Below are 21,019 nucleotides of genomic sequence, written 5' to 3'. Positions count from 1 at the left end.
CTCTGTATCTTTGCATATCAATATCCCATTCAAAAATACCAAAAAAATATGTAATATTATCTAGGGTTTGGGGAGATTCTGCCGGTATAAGCGTCTGAAGGTGCTATTTTTCCATCTTTGACCCTGTGTATGCGCTTAGTCGGTTCACACACCCGCCCTTTTTCATCTGTACCGCTATGTATCTGCTTCAGATCATGCCCGTTATCTCGATACCTGTCTGACATGATGCGCGTGATATTAACCTCACAGGAGCCTTGGGCCGCGCGCACCGATGATCTGTCACTATAACCTACATTCCCACACTGTGTATATTCACTTTTATGCCACTTTGTGGCATCATAGGTTTGCATGGCATTGAAATAAATGAAAATTTGCATACTAAGGATGATGCATGTGTGATAGATAGATAGATAGATAGATAGATAGATAGATAGATAGATAGATAGATAGATAGATAGATAGATAGATAGATAGATAGATAGATAGATAGATAGATATTTGACTGTAGACATTGGTATCTTTAAGACATTTCAGATCTCTTAAGTTTTATCACTGGTTCTTTTTTCTCAGAAGAAATATCGGTAACACTTTACTTAAAGCATTTATGTATAATGCATTATAAAGGTACTCATAATGTACATTATAATGCATTATATCTATTCATAAATAGATAGGTAACCAAAGTAAAAATGGATTATAATATTCACAGATTACTTATATCTGTTATAATTGGTTGTTTGCCGTGTTTTAATGCATTATAATATCTAAAGGTGCATTATAATGTATTATAACTGTGGTAACAATTATTCATGACATTTTTTAATGCAACACAATGCATTATAAAGTGCATTAAAAGGCATAATTAATGCATTAAAAATACTTTTATAATGCACTACACATAAATTGTTACCGAAATATCTTCAAAATATACAATAAACAACATATTATATAAGATAAGATATACAGTATAGCAGTCTATTTGCCAATAATGGAACCTAAAAAACAAAAAACTGATTGATTGATGTGCATGGGAAGAATGATTCATCTTATTATGAGCACTCGATGTGAGATTCAGCTTTACTCTCTAACAGATTATGTGTTTCCCCTTCTCACAGCTATGTACAGAGGAAGGATACCAAGCGGGAAGACCTGTGGCTATCCGGGGGACATTTTATCAGGGTCAGATGGACTGTCTTGAATAAGAAACAAGCAAAAAATGGAGAGCTCCAGTTCAAGGATGGTCGTGAGGAGCTCACGGCGTCTGCTCGGATGTTGTGTGCTTCTGCTCGCGACCGTGATGCTGGTGGGATTCATGCCGACGTCCAGCTCACGCGTGGCAGGTATCTCGTCATCAAACGTTTGGCTTTAGCACTATTGCTTTTTGTCACTTCCGTTACATTTCACTTGGCTTCTGTGAACCTATTGTGAGTCAGTATCATAAATGGCAAGTCTTTTCTATCACAGATGATCTGAACGTCAGAGAGACGGTGGGCGTATGTACGAGTGAAGCTCTCTTTGTGTGAATGACGTCTGTTAGAGGTGCAGAATGAATGGGATTCACAGTGAGATGTGTGTGAGACGGTTTCAACATGAAGGAAGTGCATATCTGCCCACACAGTGACTTCTCCGATTGATATTTCCTTGAAGTTACATGCTGAGGATGCTACAAATCAGAAATGGTCAGCGTAGTTGTAGTTTCCTTTTTTTGGTTACTCTTCAAGATAAAAGTTCTTTATTGGCATTGATTGTTCCATGAAGAACCTTTAACATCCATGGAAACTTTCCATTCCACAAAAGGTTCTTTATAGTGGGAAAATGTTCTTTCGATTATTCTTCACATTAAGCGGAAAATATTCACTGAAAGTTCGTTGGGGAACGAAAAATTGTTCTCTATTGCCCCTTTCACACAGCAATCCAGGTAAATTACAGTAAAATTACCGGAATTACTTTTCCGGTAAAGACACAAATGTGCAGTGTCTTTACCTGTTAGATACCATTCACACATCACTACCAAAATTAACGGTAAACTCTGTGATGTGATGTCAATCATCAGAAATTTCTATGGCACTCCAGTTACTGTAGTATTTATAATATTACATATAATATTTACCCCCTGAAATATTTTAAGTTTAAATTTAAAAAGTGTAAATATTTTAATTACACATTTGTATATTCACTGTTCTCTAATGTTGATAATCACAATTGGTATCTACTACTACTACTAGTAATAATAATCATAATAATAATTATTATTATTATTATTATTACTAGTAGTAGTAGTTTTGGTAGCAATAGTAGTAGTATTTTACCTAAATAAATTAAAAAATATATAACTGTCGTAAATTACAATTGTACTAATAATTATATTTGATAATTATAATAATAATACAAAATTATTAACTGTTAACTGTTACTGTAGTATTTATTACATATAATATGTATAATATTATATATAATAATAACTCATATGATATTCACTCCCTAAAATATTTTAAGTTTAAATGTAAAAAGTTTAAATATTTTAATGACACATTTTTATATTCACTGTTCTCTAATAATAATAATAATTATTATTATTATTACTAGTAGTATTAGTTTTGGTAGCAATAGTAGTATTTAACCTAAATAAATTCAAAAATATATTACTGTTGTAAATTACAATTATACTAATAATTATATTTGATGCTTAGAGAGTTATTTAATTATATAGTTATATATAAATATATATAATTAAATTGCAGCCTTTGATTTGATAATCGCACTAAGATATATAGCGGTTATCTTGCAGCCCCATTTATTTATTTAAATTTTACATTCAATATAATTTGTTAATAGTTTTTGCAGTTCTGCAGTTCTTTCACAAACTCCTTTTTGGAAAACCCAGCTTTAGATTATTAAAATGTTCTTTACTGTAAGAAAAAATGGTTCTTTCATTCACATTCAAACGGTTCTTCCATGGCATGGCTGCAAAAGGCCGGCTTTTGGAAGCTTTATTTTTAAGATAGTCACTCGGTAACTGGAGATGTGCTGTGGTTGCGTTTGGCCGACATTTGTTTACGCTGCTTACACATCACTGTAAGATACACACACACATAAACCCAGACTGATGGATGAGTGTCTCAACACTCTCTGAAAGGGAAGACGCAACTTTTTAAATGCACGTTCGCTCACCCACTTCATCAAATGCCGGAAAGGATGGGGGTTTATTAGGAGTCACACACCCCTCGGCAAGCCCACAGCTGTGATGGAAGTGTGTCCTGTGGTGCAACAAGCCCCCCATTAAAGCCATTGATCTTGCGTTGAGGAGTGGAGTCTCTCTATCTCACACAATCTCTCTCTTTCTGTGGCTCTGCGGCATCTGATAGTCGGCATTGATGATTGGATTTAGTAACATCAAAGCTAAGTGGACTTCGGTCTGTAATAATGTGCTGCTATTCCTAGACGCAGTTTCTCCTCTTTTCTCCTTTATGCCTGGGAATCTGTGTCAGTGGAATCAGCGTACGTGTGTACGTGTGCGCGTGAGCTCATTCTGTCGGTGTGAGAAATGCCTGTGTGCTCTCTCCGCTGCATCTGTAGCATACTGATGAAGCGGTCGGCGTGTGACATACTCCTGCAACACACACACATGCAACACGCAGCATCACCATGGAAACACCTCGCCTGACCACGCCACAGAGCCATTCATAGGATTTGTGTGTGTGTGTGTGAGAGACGGGGTCTCACTTCCCCCCTGTGTGAAGTTGTGTCCTCCGCCGGGGATGCTCTGACAGTTAACTGAGTCTGAAGTTAATTACTGAAGTTATTTCGCATGTCGTTCCCCAGAGTGCTTCTTCCTGCAGTTTCAATATTAGAGACTTCATAGACGGGATGATGTACATGACCAGATTTAAAAGGCACCCAAAATTGACAATTCTGTCATCATTCTGTCTCACCCTTATGTTAAACTTTCTTTATTCAGTGACCGAAGATATTTTGAAGAATGACTGAATGTGTTTTAAATGTCCGTCTAATGAAAGCCAATGGGGTCCAATGTTATTTGGACGTCAACTTTCTTTAGAATATTGTCAAATACACGATTCTTATATTTTCCTTATGTTTCAACTTAAAAGTGTAGATTTTTACGGGAGTGTAAGTTTGAAAAGTTTCCGTATTTGCTTATACAAATGATAGTGAACTTGAGAAATTTACACATAAACAGTTATTTTAGAACCAGTGAGATACTATGCTAGTTTTTATTAATATTTTGAATTATTTAGAATTTGTATACTTTTCATTTTAGTTAAAGTTTTATAATTTTGTTGTGTGTTTTTGTTTTTTCAATGTCTATGTTTTAAAAAAAAATACATTTTACATTTTAGTTTTAGTGATTTTAGTACATCAAGTTAAAAAAAAATTAAATGTTGCCTTGACAAATAGCTGAAATTATAAGTATAATTTTTGTTTTAGTGATCTAAATGACCTATAATCCCTATAAGTGCATAATAATTTCATTGTTACAACTTCAGGGAAGTTTGTGCTATAACATTTCATTAAATGAAAAAGAAAAAGTTACTCTCATGTTCCTGCAAAATGACCATGAACCGCCAAGGTGTGACTCTTTTTCAAAAAGCTTAGGATTGCTTTGTTAAAGCACTTCTGCTAAAAATATCAAAAGTATCTACATAAACAAGTCTGCCTCATTTTTATTTGATGGACTAGTGGGTTGATGGACAACTAGTTGATTAGTTCATCATGACCCATCTCTATTGGATGAGCCACATCCCAAGCCGCAGTTGAAGATGATAAACATGCACCTGTTACTACACATTCTGTATAATATGCCAAGTAAAGGTGTCGTTAACATGGTAAAATCACTGTAAAATCTTATTTTCTATGTCAGATAAATACATTATTCCAATCTTTCTTGGCGCTTCACTTCAATTTTCAAAGTGAGCAGATATGCAATTAGCATTAAACTGAAGTTAAAAAGGGGTTGGGTTTAGTGCACTGTAAAAAAAAAAAATTCAGGTCTCCAATTGAACATTTTCTAGTGACCGATCACATCTAAATTTTTCAGTCGGCCAAATTGAATTTCTGTGAATTGATGCAATTTAATTGACAGAAATTCAATTAGGCCAACTGAAAAATGTAGATGTGATCGGTCACTAGAAAATTTTCAATTGGAGACCTGAATTTTTTTTACAGTGTGGCTTAGACATTGCCTCTAATAGACCTTATGCGCCAGAGAAGTAGCTATAAAATGGCTGGTGAAGTGAATTTACTTATTGTAGAGTTAACGAAAGTTATTATGAGCATTGTATTGTTTGAAACGGATGTCATAACAAATGTCAGTAGACATTTTAAAATGAGCGGTTCGTTCATAAATCTGTAAGATCTTAACTTCGTGCTGTAGAAATACAAACCGTAAGACAGAACACAACTAGCGCAGCGCTGAAAAGGCTACATACAGTTTTTTTGACACCAGATATCATTTTTTACTAGTGGGTGCAGGACACTATAGTTCATTAAGTGAGGATAGCAAAATAAAGTAAACTTTACTTTAGTGACATATTATACCCAAAAATTCTTCATAAAATGAACTACCAGTAAAATGTATAAAAATTTGACACTTTGACCTGACCATGTTTTGCTTAAGTGTTTTTTTTCTTTAATTTCTAATGCGACCTTTTACACCACTGACTGAACAAAATTAAGCATTGTTTGGTAATTGGTTGACCTAAATTGGTATTAACTAATTGTGTACTTAAATTTAACATCTGACAGCTGATTGGTTGATTGTAATCCATTACATACCTTTCTATCAAAGTTATCAGCCATTATCAAGATTAATTTGTTCGGACACAGTTTAACGCTGAGTTCTTGCCATATTTTATTACCATTTTCTAAACTATAGCGAATAAACTGTGATAATGTGAGAAAATGTTGAAGGTGTCTGAATACATTTTGGTCAAATAATAATTCTTCTAGTTTAACCCCTGATTGTATCTTTTTTTAAATTCAATTGCTATTAAATTTGATCAGTGTCATTGTCCAGGTATAAATGATCACCCAGATTCTTGCCGAAGTAGACGACATTGTCACATGGAGCCCTATTTGCACTGGTCAAGATGGACTAATCACAGTTTAGCCCAGAGATTATAAACTTTATATAGTTATAAATTATAGCTATATAAAATTTAGCAACATTTTCTATCTAATGGTTGGCACACAGCTTCAGAAATATAATTTTTTTTAAAGTTAGCAGTTAGTGTCATTATGACTCACTAAACAGATGGATTGCTATTTTCGACAAGTGTTTTTTAACAAGATGAACAACGATATTTGGCCTGAGGAAACATGACACGGCATGTCTATGTCTGGCACTGTCTGGTACCACCATGAAGTTTGAAGCCATTCGAATTCAGTGAGGGGTTCATCTTTGCTACTGTAGATGTGATGTTTACTTCTTCTTTCTCTCAGCCAGTGTATGACACACTGGCCTACTAATGTCGCTCAGCTGTCCTGTACTCCCCTGCTCCCCCACACTGTGCTGTTCAATCAGCCTCATTACCCACAAACCCTCTGTTCTACCCTCAGTGGCCCACAATGCCGATGAATCACAGTAGAGGGCAGCTCTCATAGGCGGCATCACCATATGGCTGGTTGAAATAAAGAACAGTCATTTTAAGAGTCAACAGTGTCACATTTACTGCGAAAGTAAGACTTATGATATGAGTTTTAGTTTAGCTGCTGTTATTTCCATGCTAAACCATAATTGGATCATGATTTTCATGAAAATGGCAATTATTGTTTCAAGCACTTTCAGATCCACAAGCTGCATGGACAGTGGACCTCAGAGACAGTGACCTCCCAGTATTCAGATTATGGGTTTTTAAATAGATGATTCTTAAACCATCACCTGTATTAAGTCATATTTTGAATTGGCTTTTTTATTTTTTTTTATTTTAATTCATTCATTTGAATTCGTTTTTAGTAATTAAGGGCCTATCATACACATAATTTCAGCCCGACTTAGTTATCAGTTTCACGTCCAGCACCACGTTGTTTAAATAGCAAATGGACTCACACCTATCTGTTCGCCCATGGGTGTGTTGGTCTGTAAAAATGAGGTGTGTTCAGGCACATTGTTTGCGCGTTGCTATTTTGAGGCAATTGAAAACGACTGCGCCATTGAACAACAAAAACTTGGCCTAAAGTCAATAGTGCAGTATTTCTTTTGTTATTTAAAGGGCACGTTAGTAATATGCACCTATAGGCGGGTGCACAATACTTTGCTTATTACACATAGGGATGTGCAGCAGCACACAAACATATGTGTTTTTAAATATTAAAAACAAAAGCATTACGCCATGTAAATAGCAAATCCGCCATGGTGCAAGCGCAACTGGCTTTTAAAGGGAATGGGAGATGAGACTCTGATTGCTTTCTTGCACGTTACGCTGATATCACACCCATGACTCATTAAGAGACTAGGTACAATCCTTTTGGACCATGCACCTGGTGCGCCAACCTTTTTTTCCGTTGTTAAACTAGCAAAAGTGGGTTCAGACATGCCCTAAGTGCACTTGCACCATGCACTTCAGACCGTGTGCTCAGATCGGTAAAATAGGGCCCTATGTCTTTAATTCAGTTTTTAGGTCGGCACCAATAGCCTCGTGGGCAGTGCGCTGACATATAGTGCTGTTGCGCTTCAGGCGACCCGAGTTCGAGTCCCGGCTCGTGGACCTTTCCTGATCCCGTCCCCCTCTCTCTCTCTCCCACTTCGCTTCCTGTCTACCTACTGTCCTATCATAATAAATCTTAAAAAACAAAAAAACAAAAAGCTAATTCAGCTTTTAGTTTAAAGCTACACTGTGTGATATTTTCCCCCATCTAGCGGTAAAAAGGTATATGACCATCCAGTGAATATTAGTTTCTCTTCCTCTCAATTCCGGTGGCCGATTTAGTCCAAGATTAATATGGCTTCCAGTTCGACCTCGTCCATATTCGACACGGTGCCATCGAGTGTTAAAACGCGAAAGGCAAAGCTTGAATTCACGGGTATGTCCCTCTTTGGCTGATGTACTTTCAAGATGGAGGGGCAACATGGCGACCGGCATTCGAATCCATTACCGTATTTTCAATGGCATATACACAGGTTTCCTGTTTACAAACATTACAGGGTGCGTGCGCATCCTGGAGGCAGAAAGACAGATCGCTCAGCTGGTCCGCTACTGCAACAACCTTAAGTATTTATAAGCCTATAAGCTTTCCTTATTGTTTGTATAACTGCTGACTCAATAAAACGTGATTTTAGTTGGATCTGTTCTCAAATGCATGGCAGGGTACGTCTACCTATCAAAATGTACCTGCAATAAAAATAATTTTTTGGCAAACGCATGCTTCCCCCTAGGTATGTTAAACATCAGGCACCCAGCACTGGCTCTGTTGGTACAATTAACCACGCAGCAACTCCTTGGCATTTTGACTTACAGACACGCCGCTACTAACCTACAACACGAGAGGTTTCTTCTTTCTGCCTCTCGGGTGCGTGCGCAAGCAGTGATGACGTCGCCGAGAAATCCATGTATTATAAACTTACGAGAATACTTTATTACTTGAAAGAAGTAAATATACATTAATGAGCACATATATTTTTGAAAGAACGAAGTGTTTTTAGCTTAGAATAAACTAAAAAAGTTACACAGTGTAGCTTTAAGTTTTTCATCTAATATTTATATTTCATTTTATTGAAGTTATCGAAAGAGATTTTAAAAAGACTAAAAGCTACAAACTATAAACTAAAAGTTGTAGTTTTTGTAAAAAATTTCAACACTGTTTGTTACTGATTTATACTATATCTATTTCAAATTCATTGTCAATAAAAGATCTTGACCGAACATTTATCCATCTCTTGAGCAACATTTATTTCCATCAAGAGGTGCATAATTTTTTGGTCCAGATCTTGAATTGAAAATGCAAGAGTCCGCCACTCTGTAAAGTCTCCTCCAGCACATCCCAAAGACTTTCAATTGATTTAAGGTCTGGATACAGAGGTGCCAATTCATGTGTGAAAAGGATTCTTCATGCTCCTTCCCAACCGTTCTTTCACAGTTTGAGCTGATGAATCTTGACATTGTCATCCTGGAATATGGCAGAATATTCTGAAAATGATACAATATTTGGTCAAATGGCTTTCAGAAGCTTTTTTTCTTTGCTCATGTAACCTGTTCATATGATGTCGATTTGAATTGATTGATTTAGATCTTAAATTCACTTTAATACTGATCCACAGAGCTAGTTCCTATAGAGAAGTTGTTAAAAATGACTGTGTCTTGGGTACAATCTTGGCTTTTCCTGTACTGTGTGTTATAAAAGATTTTGATGAGATGTATTTACGATCTGTCCTTCTGCTGTTTGCAAATATTGAATTTCTTGTGACTTGGTTATATGCCATCCGGCAGCACGCTCAAACTTTTCTTCTTTTTTTTCTTTCCTAAGTGGAGCTCCCATCCAACATGTCTAGAAGGAGCCTCAATCAACTTCCAACAAGAACACATTCACCTCCTGCCTTATCTTCATCATCATCATCTTTATCATCTCCTCAGCGTTCTGAAAGAACCAGGCGTCCAGCTCACACGCCTCCAGGTGCCAAACATCCCTCGTCCCCTGGTCACCGTGACAGTGCCTCCAGCATAGATCCCACCCCGTCCCTTGGCTCCGAAGGGTCGGGTAACCTTGGCGACGGGGCCCAGGGCATCCACCTGCTGTTACGGCCCCCGGACCTTCTAACGCCCAGCCAGATGCCTCCTCTCCATGGCAACAGACCGCCTACTCCAGCCCCCCCGACCCTGGTGCCACCCGAAGACATGTATCCCGCCCACTCTGCGGAGGTGGACTGGGGTTCTGGAGACTACCTGGAAACTCTTACGTTCATGGGATCCGAAGGGGAGGAGTTTTCTCTTGTCACCACCCTCCCAACCCATGGATATGATCCTTATGATGCTGACGATGAAGCCACAGTCAGCTACAACACAGCTTTCCCCTCTCGTCCCATCCTGCCCCTCTCGTCCAGAGACCTCCAGCCCAGCGCGACCATAAAATACGGGAATAACTTAAGGACGGCCCATCTTACTGATCCCCGCCTTCCATTGGCTCCTGACTCCGATATGGACGATGATTTGGATTTCGATTGGGCGGAGCTTTTTCCCATTGAGCCGACTGAAATGCTGCTTCCCGACATGAACAGTTTAGAATACTACAACACGTTGCAAGCCAAAGAGAACGCTAGTATTGCGAGGAATAGGACACACCCTCACATTACCCCCACGCACACTGTGGGAACCCCCCACACTACCACTGCAACTTTGGGAAAAGTCCCCGATCATATTGACCTGATAACCCCTCAGTCTATACCAGCAGTGACCCCAACTACACCCCAAAAACCTACGAAGCCTCTCATCCCATCAACCACCGAGACCCAACGACCTCCTGTAGCCCCAGAGAAGGGTGTTCCTTCCATACCCACGTCCTATGGGGGCAAAACCCGACCGTTAGTGCCAACTGCCCTGCCTCCACCCGGCACCTCAGAGGGTCCAGTAATCCAAGCCCTCACACTTAAGCCCCCTGCTACGAAACCTCGTACAACCACCATTAAAACCCCCACCAGAACTACAACTACAACTAAAACCACAACTACCATGAGCCCCACCAGCCTCTCCACCAAAAGCCCACCACCTACAACTCCCAGAATTCCTCTGTCCATCGCACCCCGACAATACGTTTGCAACATCACCAAACCGGACATGTACCTAGTCCGAGTGGGTAAGACAACGAGATATTTAAATTTTAGGAAATTAGGGAAGAACAATATATTGAAATCATATCAGGTACTGGCCACTTTTCTCCATGCACATACATTTTTGTGTTTAGTTTATCCCACTAATAAAAAGTTTTCTTATGACCTTCTTCTGTGACTCCCGCAGGCATGCCAAGTGGCTCGTCCGTAGCATTTGCCAAAGCTCATGTGCGGGAGATTCTTCGACGAGAGTTCAACCGTTCAGTTGAGCTACAGGTCCGTGCATAAGATCACAACACGTCACACATCAGCATTTTATCTTTAGGATCAGTGATATCAATCTGTGCTATCCCTCCAGGTCCTTAAAGCCCCGCCCAATTTCATCTTCCGGGCAGTCTCCGGTCCACTAGTGTACACTGCTATGTCCGTCATCAATGCTCTCCGCCAATCAGCACACAGCACTTCCTCTTCTACCATTCTATCCGTCACAACCATATATGCAGTGCCTGATTACAAACATCAGGTCCACACAGGTGAGAGAGACACAAACATATAACCAACATAACCAGGGAATGGCATGCTCATATGTGGTTAAAGGGATAGTTCACCCAAAAATGAAAATTCTGTCATTAATTACTCAGCTATGACGCTTTATTGACACTTTGACGCTTCAAAAAGTTCATAAATTGAGCGGTTTAGTCCAAACTTTTCTGAAGAGACTCGATTGTTTTATGATGATCGCTTTATTTGTGTTCTGAAGATGAACAAAAGTTTTACAGGTTTAGAATGACATGAGGTAATTAATTAATAACAGTATTTTCATTTTTGGGTGGATTAACCCTTTAATCTCAAAAAAGGAAACAAAACAAAAAAAAGTTAATATTATTTAATACATTTATTTTTATTTAACATTATTTCTATAACATTCTTACATTCTTGCAATAACAATAATATAAATTATATTTATAGTTGGGCTGTGAAAAGATGAATCGTGATTAATCGCATCCAAAATAAAAGTTTGTGTTTACATAATATATGTGTGTGTACTCTGTTAATTATTATTTATATTTAAATACACACACATTCATGTATATATTTAAGAAATATTTGCATGTATATACTGTATATACATTTATATAATATATATAAATGTTTTATATATAAAAATAATATTTTTTTCTTAAATATATACATGCTTGTGTGTGTATTTATATATAAATAATAATTAACAGAGTACACACACATATATTATATACACAAACTTTTATTTTGGATGCGATTAATCACGATTAATCTTTTGACAGCCCTAATTTATATTTATTGACTTTTTTTTTATTATAAAAATAAAAATGTAATATAGGTTAATATTTTAATAAATAATATTACAGTTAATTAAAATAATAAATAATTTTAATATATAACATAATAGTATAATATAAATATTATATTTATATTTTAAGAATGAGTGTTATATATTAGTTTATTTTTCTTGCAGTGCTGCAGTTTGTACCGAGTCATGTGGACGTGCGTCTGTGTAGCTTCAGCGAGCGTGTGGAGAAGGGGCTGCTCATGGCGTATGCGGAAGCACGCAAGCGCTCGCAAGAAAATGGAAATTTCACAGTTCACGTACGTATATCCTTTAGAACCCCTGGCAGAGGCACATTCAAAATAAAACAAATTTTTTGCACACTTTGCATATCGCTGTTCTTTCATGAAAAGCTTGTCAACACTGTATCATTGTATTGTCTAGATTGTGAATATCACTAGTAGCCTTCCAAAGGGTCAGCGGCAGCAGAAGGCTCCGGTGGACATCACCTTTGCAGTGCGTGATTCCCAAGGCTTCCTAACGGGATCAGACGTGAGTGGCCACATGAGGCAGCTCAGCGCTGTGGAGTTCAGCTTCTATCTTGGTTTTCCTACCCTGCAGATCGCTGAACGTGAGTGACATATACACACACATGCTCTTTGTCTTCATTTATTATAAACTTTATTTATTTGTCTCGTATTTTATCTCAATTTTTGTCTTCCAGCTTTTCATTATCCTGAACTGAATGTGACCCACATTTTACGCACATCCTGGGTTAAAACAGGTTAGTGGGTGTGTTAGAAAAAAAAAAGATTTTGAGATGAAGTCCAATATTGGAATATTTAATTTTGACGCCTTGAAATCCAAAGTAATATAATATTTAGGAAAACAATAATTATAATTATATGATATTAATTAATTTTAAGTTAAATATAAAATAGATTTTATGTCTAGATTGTTGGATATCATACACGATTGATGCTAACACTGTCGCTGGTTCAGATGACAGCCAAGATGTATATTTAAAAAAATATATAATAATAATATAATGGATAAATTAATGGACATTTATTTAATAAATATTTTCTAAATGAACACTGTTTTGCCATATCATCTGATCTATATATTTTAGTAAAAAAGGATTTAACCCATAATTATAATAACCAAATAATTAAAAAATATTTGTTAATGTTAATAAGTATTAAAGAAGAAATATTATTTTTGAGGTTATATATATATATATATATATATATTTTTTTTTTTTTAAATTTAAGTTATTTAATTAATTCATATAATTGTTTTTTCTTTGATTATTTATTAAATTCAATATTACAGTTACTTTCAGCACCTATAAATGTTCATTACACTAAAATGCAGGTAGATTTATACTAGTCTGTAAATTATGAAGGGAACTAGTACTTCACGCACGTTTTCTTTTGTGTGCGTTTGCTCTAGTTTTACTGGGTGTGTTGGACCAGCGTGTGAATGAAAGGACCTTCCAGGCCAAAATGGAGAGGCGATTAGCACTGCTGGTTGGAGAGGGACTTGGGATCGGGGTTAGCAATCGACGATGGAAAAGAGCTACTAGTATCGGCAACAGCAGTGTACAGGTACATACCAAGACACAAGTGTATGCACTTTTTCTATCCTTCCCACACATGACATAAGCATGAACCCTGGCGTGCCTCAGATCGTTCGAGCGTCCCGTCTGGATGGGCCAGACTACCCGCTGGAGCTGGTGTATTTCGTGGAAACGGGGTCGGGAGAGAGACTCCCAGCCCAGGCCACTGCAGCCATGCTCAACAGACTGAACCTGCAGAGAGCTGCCATCGTCCTGGGCTACCGAGTACATGGAGTTTTGGCCACACGTGAGTTAAAATAGTATTGACTAGGTAGCGGCTTTAAAGAGGTCATGACATGGATTTTTTTTTTATTATGTTACTACGTTCCTTCACTTACATAATGATACAAAGACCCCTTATGTGTCAAAAGCTCAAAGAAAATTGTATTTCTCAAGTTATGACCCCTTTAAGACACTTTTCAATTTGGGGATCTTTTTTGTGCCAAATATCACGTTACTCTGTTTCAGCGGTGGAGAAGCTGGCCCTGCCGCCCTCTGAGACTCAGCCCAGTAACATTTGGCTGATCGTAGGAGTTGTGGTCCCAGTGCTGGTGGTCATCCTCATCATCATCATCCTCTACTGGAAGCTGTGCCGCTCCGAGAAGCTGGAGTTTCAACCAGACGCCATGAGCACCATCCAACAGAGACAGAAGGTCTGAATCACTGAGTGTGTGTGTGAATGTGTTGCCCACTCATAGACACTACATGTGAAGGAGGTTCGTGACTGTGCTTATTAGTGCTGCTCACCCATGTCAAGGGCTTTTACAGTAAAATGATCTGCTTTACAACAGTTAATTTAGCATGTTGTATCATACTTACTGTCCATTCATGTGTTTTTGTGATTTTAGTTGCAGCCTCCCAGCGTTAAAGGCTTTGATTTTGCTAAGCTGCACCTGGGGCAACACAGTAAGGATGACATCATGGTAATCCAAGAACCCTCTTCTTTACCGCCGCCTGTTAAAGAGGCCACGCCCTCAGAGGGCGGAGAAATGAACACTCCTAAATCGAAGAGCTCATCTACAAAAGCATCACGTGCAGCACGGAGAAGAGGCCGGTAAGGAACTGTTTTGGATTGTGTATGAAAAGGTTCTGTTTATATCAGTGTTATTTCAGTATTATTTGTACGCTGTTATAGTTTTTATTAATATTTTAAATTAGCTTTTATTTTTATATTTTTAATTTTCATTTTAGTTTAAAGGGTTATTTCACTCAAAAATTTAAATTCTGTCATTAAATACTTAACCTCATGTCGTTCAACACCCGTAAGACGGGAACACAAATGAAGATATTTTAGTTGATATCCGATGGCTCTGAAAGCCCTCCATTGGCACAATGGCACGGTTCACTCTCAAGACCCATAAAAGGTACTAAAGACGTCGTTACAAAGTCCATCTCACTACAGTGGTTCTACAATAACTTTATGAAGCGACGAGAATAGTTTTTGTGCGCAAAAAAAACTAAATAATGACTTGTATAGTGATGACTGACTTCAAAACACGGCATCATGAAGCTTCGAAGCGTTATGAATCAGCGAGTCGATTCAGCGGTTTGGAGCGCCAAAGTCACGTGATTTCAGCAGTTTGGTGGTTTGACACGCGATCTGAATCATGAATCAACTCACTGATTCATAACGCTTCGAAGCTTCATGATGCATTGTTTTGAAATCGGTTATCACTATATAAGTCGTTATTTAGGGTTTTTTTGCGCACAAAAACTATTTTCGTCGCTTTATAAAGTTATTGTAGAACCACTGTAGTGAGATGGACTTTGTAACAACGTCTTTAGTACCTTTTAAGGGTCTTGAGAGTGTACAGTGCATTGTGCCAATGGAGGCCTTTCTGGACATCGGATTTCAACTAAAATATCTTCATTTGTGTTCCGAAGATGAACAGAGGTCTTACGGGTGTCGAACGACACGAGGGTGAGTAATTAATGACAGAATTTTCATTTTTGGGTGAACTAACCCTTTAATTTGTAGTAATTTTATTATGTGTTTTTCTCATTTTCTTTTTGTAAATATTACTATTTAGGTTTCATTTATTTTTATTTCAAGTTTTAGTTTTTATTTATTTACAGTTAGTAATTTGTATTGCTTCATCATAAATTTATTTCAGTTAGTTTCCAAGGCTTCATTTCTAATCTTCTAATATTTAAGCTTTTAGTTTTTAATCACACAACTTGTGTATTTGTCAGATTGTCTCCATCTGATGGAGATTCATTAGGAAGTGATGCATCTAGCGGTAGAGAATCAGCTGAGGAGAGCACAAGACCTGCTGTGACACCAAGTGACAGCAAACCCCAACATCGCAAGAGCAAGCATGGTACCAGATGACACAAACACAAAAACACACACAAATATATATATATATATATATAAAACTTATGGCTGTCGATTTAACACATTAGTTCATTTGTTATGGTAAAAATAACACATTAAAATGATTAACACATAGGTCAGCCTATAGAATGCAGCTAGAATGTCCCTAAAACTTAAGATATTGGGGCAAAAAAGCCCCGGTATAACTTTTTGTCTCATACTTATATATTTATATCATATTAATAAATATCACACAAGTGATTTTTTGTCCCGAATAGCACGAGTGCAACACACAGCTGTGTTTGGTTTCTGAACAAATCGGATGAACCAATGATTCAATGGCCCATTGATAAAGAGAGCCATTTACTTCATTCCTGAACGAATCAGCAGTTTGAATTAATCAAATGAATGAATGTCTCAATGACTTACTCATTAAGACATTTACTGCCACCTACTGGCAGTTTTAGTTTCTTATTGAGAGTACAATTTCATTAAAAAAAAACATTAATACCCATTTAAAACCTGTTCATATCATTGCCTTATTTATGCAATTGTAAACTTGAAATCAAATTAATTGTGGTGTAAATGCATTCATGCCACCTCTGAGCTGAAGTATACCATCTGTAATATATCTAAATACCAATTCAGATGCAACTTCTGGAAAAAAAATGTTAAAGCAAATTAAATATTTCTTTCTAAAGCTACTTTTTGTAATGTCTAATTTGATTTCTCATTTAACACAATAATGACTTTACATTATCTTTCGGGGGGTAATTTCTCAGTCAAAATTGATGTGTGATTTATTTGCGATAAATTTGATTAATAATTTGCCACATCATGAAATTAATTAGATTAAAAAATGTAATTGCTTGACAGCCCTAATATAAATACTTAATATTATTAAAATGAATTATAATACTTCTTTGCATAAATTAATTAATAATTAAAATTATGATATAAAGTTGCTTTGGAATGATTTGGTAAAAGCTAAATTAAATTACATATTTAAAAAAATGAATGAAATTAAATCTTTTTTTTCTCCATTTATTCCCGCGGATCAACAGCGAAAAACAAACTTGGTAAGTTTCTTTACCGATAGTCATGTTGCATCCGCATATTGTTAGTTAGAAAAGCGTGGCCTTTGACATCTGACCTTGATGTTCAGGTACTCAGCCTGGAAGTGGTGTGGATGAGCAGTTGTCCTCGTCGTCCATATTTGAGCATGTGGACCGCCTGTCTCGAGGTTCGTCAGATGGAACACGCAGAGTGTCCAATAAGATACAGCTTATCGCCATGCAGCCCATGCCAAGCCCGCCCTCCCATCCACATAGCCAAGCCCTGAGTCCCAGCCTGACGGACAATATGCCTGACGGAGCACAGGTCAACAGTGAGGTTAGCAAACTCCTCTTCACATACACAAATGCATGACAGATAATGCAACATATTTCCCAGAATATTCATCAATAAATTATGTATGACTTTGATTTTATGTCATCTTTAAGAAAACATTCATAACTTATTACCTTTCTTCCAACTGGCGCAGATCCAAGTGGCCTTAAGGCATAAATCCGAGATTGAACACCATCGCAATAAGATCCGTCTGCGTGCCAAGAGAAAGGGCCACTATGAGTTCCCCTCCATGGAGGACATCATGGCAGCTTTCGCCGACAGCTCCGAGCAGCAGCGAGTGTATCAACAAGCTCAGGAGCAGATACACAAGATCCTGCATCCTGAGGAACACACACCTTCATCGTGCGGAGAGCCGCGCAAAAGGTCAGTGTAAATAAATCTCACTTGTACTTTCCTAGTTTGCTATCAAGGAAAGTGAATGTAATTTGTTGGGGAATTGCTCCCCAGTTCCAGAGGAAAACGCTCTCCCAGGCACAGACAGAGACAAAATTTTAGCGGAAGCGGAAGTCTCAGAGACAAAGATCGCCTCATTACTGACGGAGATGCCACGTACAGGAAGTACCCCGGGGTCAACAACGTAGCCTATGTGGTAGGACACACACTTGCATATATGCGATTTTACTGAACTTAAACACGCAAACTCACTGATTCTTTTCCTGTAGTCCGATGCAGATCAGCTCCCAGATGCAGGAAGCCCTTCTCCTACTGATGAGGTGTTTTTGGACCCTGGATCACCGCCATCTGGCCCCGCCCCTGCTCCGCCCACCTACGTCCCAACCATCGAAGAAGCGAGACAGCAGATGCACTCCTTATTGGATGATGCTTTTGCTCTCGTCTCACCCTCTTCTCAAGGAAGCCCCGCTCCTCTAACGTTCACAGGCGTCACTGCGGTCACTGGCGTCGGAGGAATCAGCCCCGGTCAACCCTCCAGCCCATCCTCACGCCCTGCACGCCAATGGGGCTCCTCTTCTTACCCAGCAGCCCCTGCACACAGTCCTTTCTCTGCGGTGAGTGACTGTGAATATATGAATGATAGAATTGGAATGCAACTAATGTGAAATTTCATGTGAATTCTCTCTTCTCTCTCTGCTCTGTAGAGGTATGCCGAGTTAGGAATGTCTCCCACATCGGTACAGGGTTTACTGCACAGGTGAGGAGGATTCTGGGAGGTTTTATGGAGTACTAACCATTTAACATGTAAACATGATCAAGAAGGATGATGTTCCTTGTTAAACATGGTTACACAGCCCTACATAGTGCTGATTTGCAAAAAAGGCATAGTATTACCTAATTTGATGATGCTCAGTTAAAAAAATATCAATAAAAACTTTCCAACACATACAGTTTTTTCCCAAAATAAGAATGAAGATGTGTGCATTAATGTGTGTATCTGCTTTAATGCACTAACAAAGCAGTAAAGGGTTTGTTTTGATGACCAAAAAATTATTTACAATATTAACAGTCTGCAAAACAATTGGGGAAAAAAAGTTTCATTGTCATAAAAATCATATTTTGTTTTTGGAATCAGTACCCCAAAATTAGTAAGAAACAAGTACTGGATTTCTTGAATTGTTTGAAAAAATATATATTTTAAAATATTTTATGAAATGCTCAACATGGGACAGTCTGATGTGCACTATTTGCACAGGCACTATTCTTGGAATCAGCACCTGAAAATTAGTAGGCCTAAGAAACAAATATTGGATTTCATTCAGCAAATATGAATTAAGATGGGGTTATCAGAGCAAACATGTTATCTACTATATAAATCTACTGTATAAATATTGATCAGTATACATACATCAGATATAATATTTACTTGGCAAATTGTTTGTTTAATTTTGACAGCCAGGCGCAAGGCTCTGCGTATCTGCCATCAGCTGAGATGCAGTCAGATCCTGGATACTCCAGCAGGGGGCAGTATGGAGAAGAGATGCCATCGTCTTCTCGGCCACGACCAGTAGGGGGCAGCACAGGTGAAGGTCTTATTAGTTGAATTTAACATGTGGTTTATGTGCTATGGTAATTGCTGTTGCTGATAATGTTTAGTGTGTGTAGGTGCACAGTTGCATCAGCTGACACAAGTGGGCTTGTCAAGTCGGATTGGACTGTATCCTGGAGTTGGCCGTAGCGTATCTGGCCCCTCAGGATCTAGCTGGACTCAGTACCGCTCAGATGAGGAGATCTCTAGACCAGGATCCAACCGAGAGGCTGTAAATCAAACATGCACATTCATAATAACTCTTTCAGAATTGTACTATAATAGTCATTCAATATGGGATGTTGTAAAGTCCCAAAACTGTGCTATTGTATTTACAAACCACTGCAGTTTAGCTGCTTACAATAAAAATCATATTAAAGGGATAGTTCACCCAAAAATGAAAATTGTGTCATCATTTATTCACCCTTAAGTTGTTCCAAACCTGTATGAGTTTCTTTGTTCTGCTGAACACAAAAGAAGATATTATGAAGAATGTTTGTAACAAAGCAGATAGAGCAACCAGTGACTACCATAGTATTATTTCCCTACTATGGTAGTCAATGGTTGCTCTCTCTGCTTTGTTACATACATTCTTCTAAAGATCTTCTTTTGTGTTCAGCAGAACAAAGAAACTCATACAGGTTTGGAACAACTTGAGTGTGAGTAAATGATGACAGAAAATAAAGTTTTGGGTGAACTATCCCTTTAAGCAATAATGTGAATGGGCAAGTAATAATAGCTTACATCATTTAATTGGTTTAATTTGATTTCATTTTTAAATCAAGATAATTGAAACTATTTATTTTAATCGTTTACTTTATTTTTAAATAATATGTTTAGATGTAATTTATTTGAATTAAAATGCATATATGTATATTTCTATGTGTATAATCTGTATGTTTGTTCTCTCTCATTATTCATTATTCTCACTGAATATATTTTAAACTTAACTTATCTAAAATATTTTTATTTTAAATGTATATATATTTATATAGTGTATATTTAATTGAATTTAAGTTTGTGTTCAAGCATAATCTATATGTTTATTTTTGGAATTGTTGATATTTTATTCATTACTTCTCTCTCCCTCTCTGTTTCTCACAGATACTGACATTCCCAGAATACTCCTCATCACCTGTGTTCCAGATGCCCAGGACGTCCCTGCAGGATCCCACCACACCCCAGGCTCACCTGGAAGCCTCGAGTGCGGGGTACATTGCCCCTGTGGAGCGTTCTCCACTCCCTCACTCCTCTGCCTCTCTCATCAAGGCCATCAGGGAAGAACTGCAGAGACTTTCTCAGAAACAGGCTGCTGTTGTCAGCTACCACAGTTGAGAAAGACCATCCAAAAAAACCCAGTCCCGGTTAACTTCCCGATGTACCACATAAACAGCCTCCCAAATCCCAACACGGCCCGATGGCTGAGAAACTGCTTTACATGAAACCCAAACCAAAATCTTCAAATTCAAGTACGGCTGGTCTGTTACATATGAAGAAATACTAGCAATCCTCCATGCTTGTATTGGCAGGAAAAATCCATGATTTAAATTTCACTGCTGACATGCAGAAAATACACTTAAATACTCTCTCCTATAATTCACAAAGAA

The 21,019-nt window shown here is 37.7% G+C and overlaps 1 protein-coding gene across 1 annotated transcript; it reads left to right on the top strand.

Moving 5' to 3' along the window:
• Positions 1-1,216: 1,216 nt before the first annotated feature.
• LOC307126408 (UPF0606 protein KIAA1549) lies at positions 1,217-20,747 on the top strand (the record flags this gene model as incomplete). Its single annotated transcript, XM_079816900.1, has 21 exons — positions 1,217-1,340; positions 9,481-10,803; positions 10,965-11,053; positions 11,136-11,310; positions 12,273-12,403; positions 12,528-12,714; positions 12,808-12,867; positions 13,539-13,693; positions 13,774-13,951; positions 14,173-14,357; positions 14,553-14,758; positions 15,898-16,025; positions 17,086-17,100; positions 17,187-17,413; positions 17,565-17,800; positions 17,885-18,020; positions 18,094-18,438; positions 18,529-18,581; positions 19,280-19,407; positions 19,490-19,644; positions 20,517-20,747. 21 exons carry the CDS (start codon positions 1,217-1,219, stop codon positions 20,745-20,747), a joined length of 4,467 nt encoding a protein of 1,488 aa, XP_079673026.1.
• Between the last annotated feature and the right edge of the window lie 272 nt (positions 20,748-21,019).

Source organism: Gobio gobio (assembly GCF_949357685.1).
Source record: "Gobio gobio genome assembly, chromosome: 5".
In the NCBI taxonomy this organism is placed as follows: domain Eukaryota; kingdom Metazoa; phylum Chordata; class Actinopteri; order Cypriniformes; family Gobionidae; genus Gobio; species Gobio gobio.
Note: the sequence above shows the minus strand (reverse complement) of the source record. Positions and strands in the feature narration are given on the sequence as shown.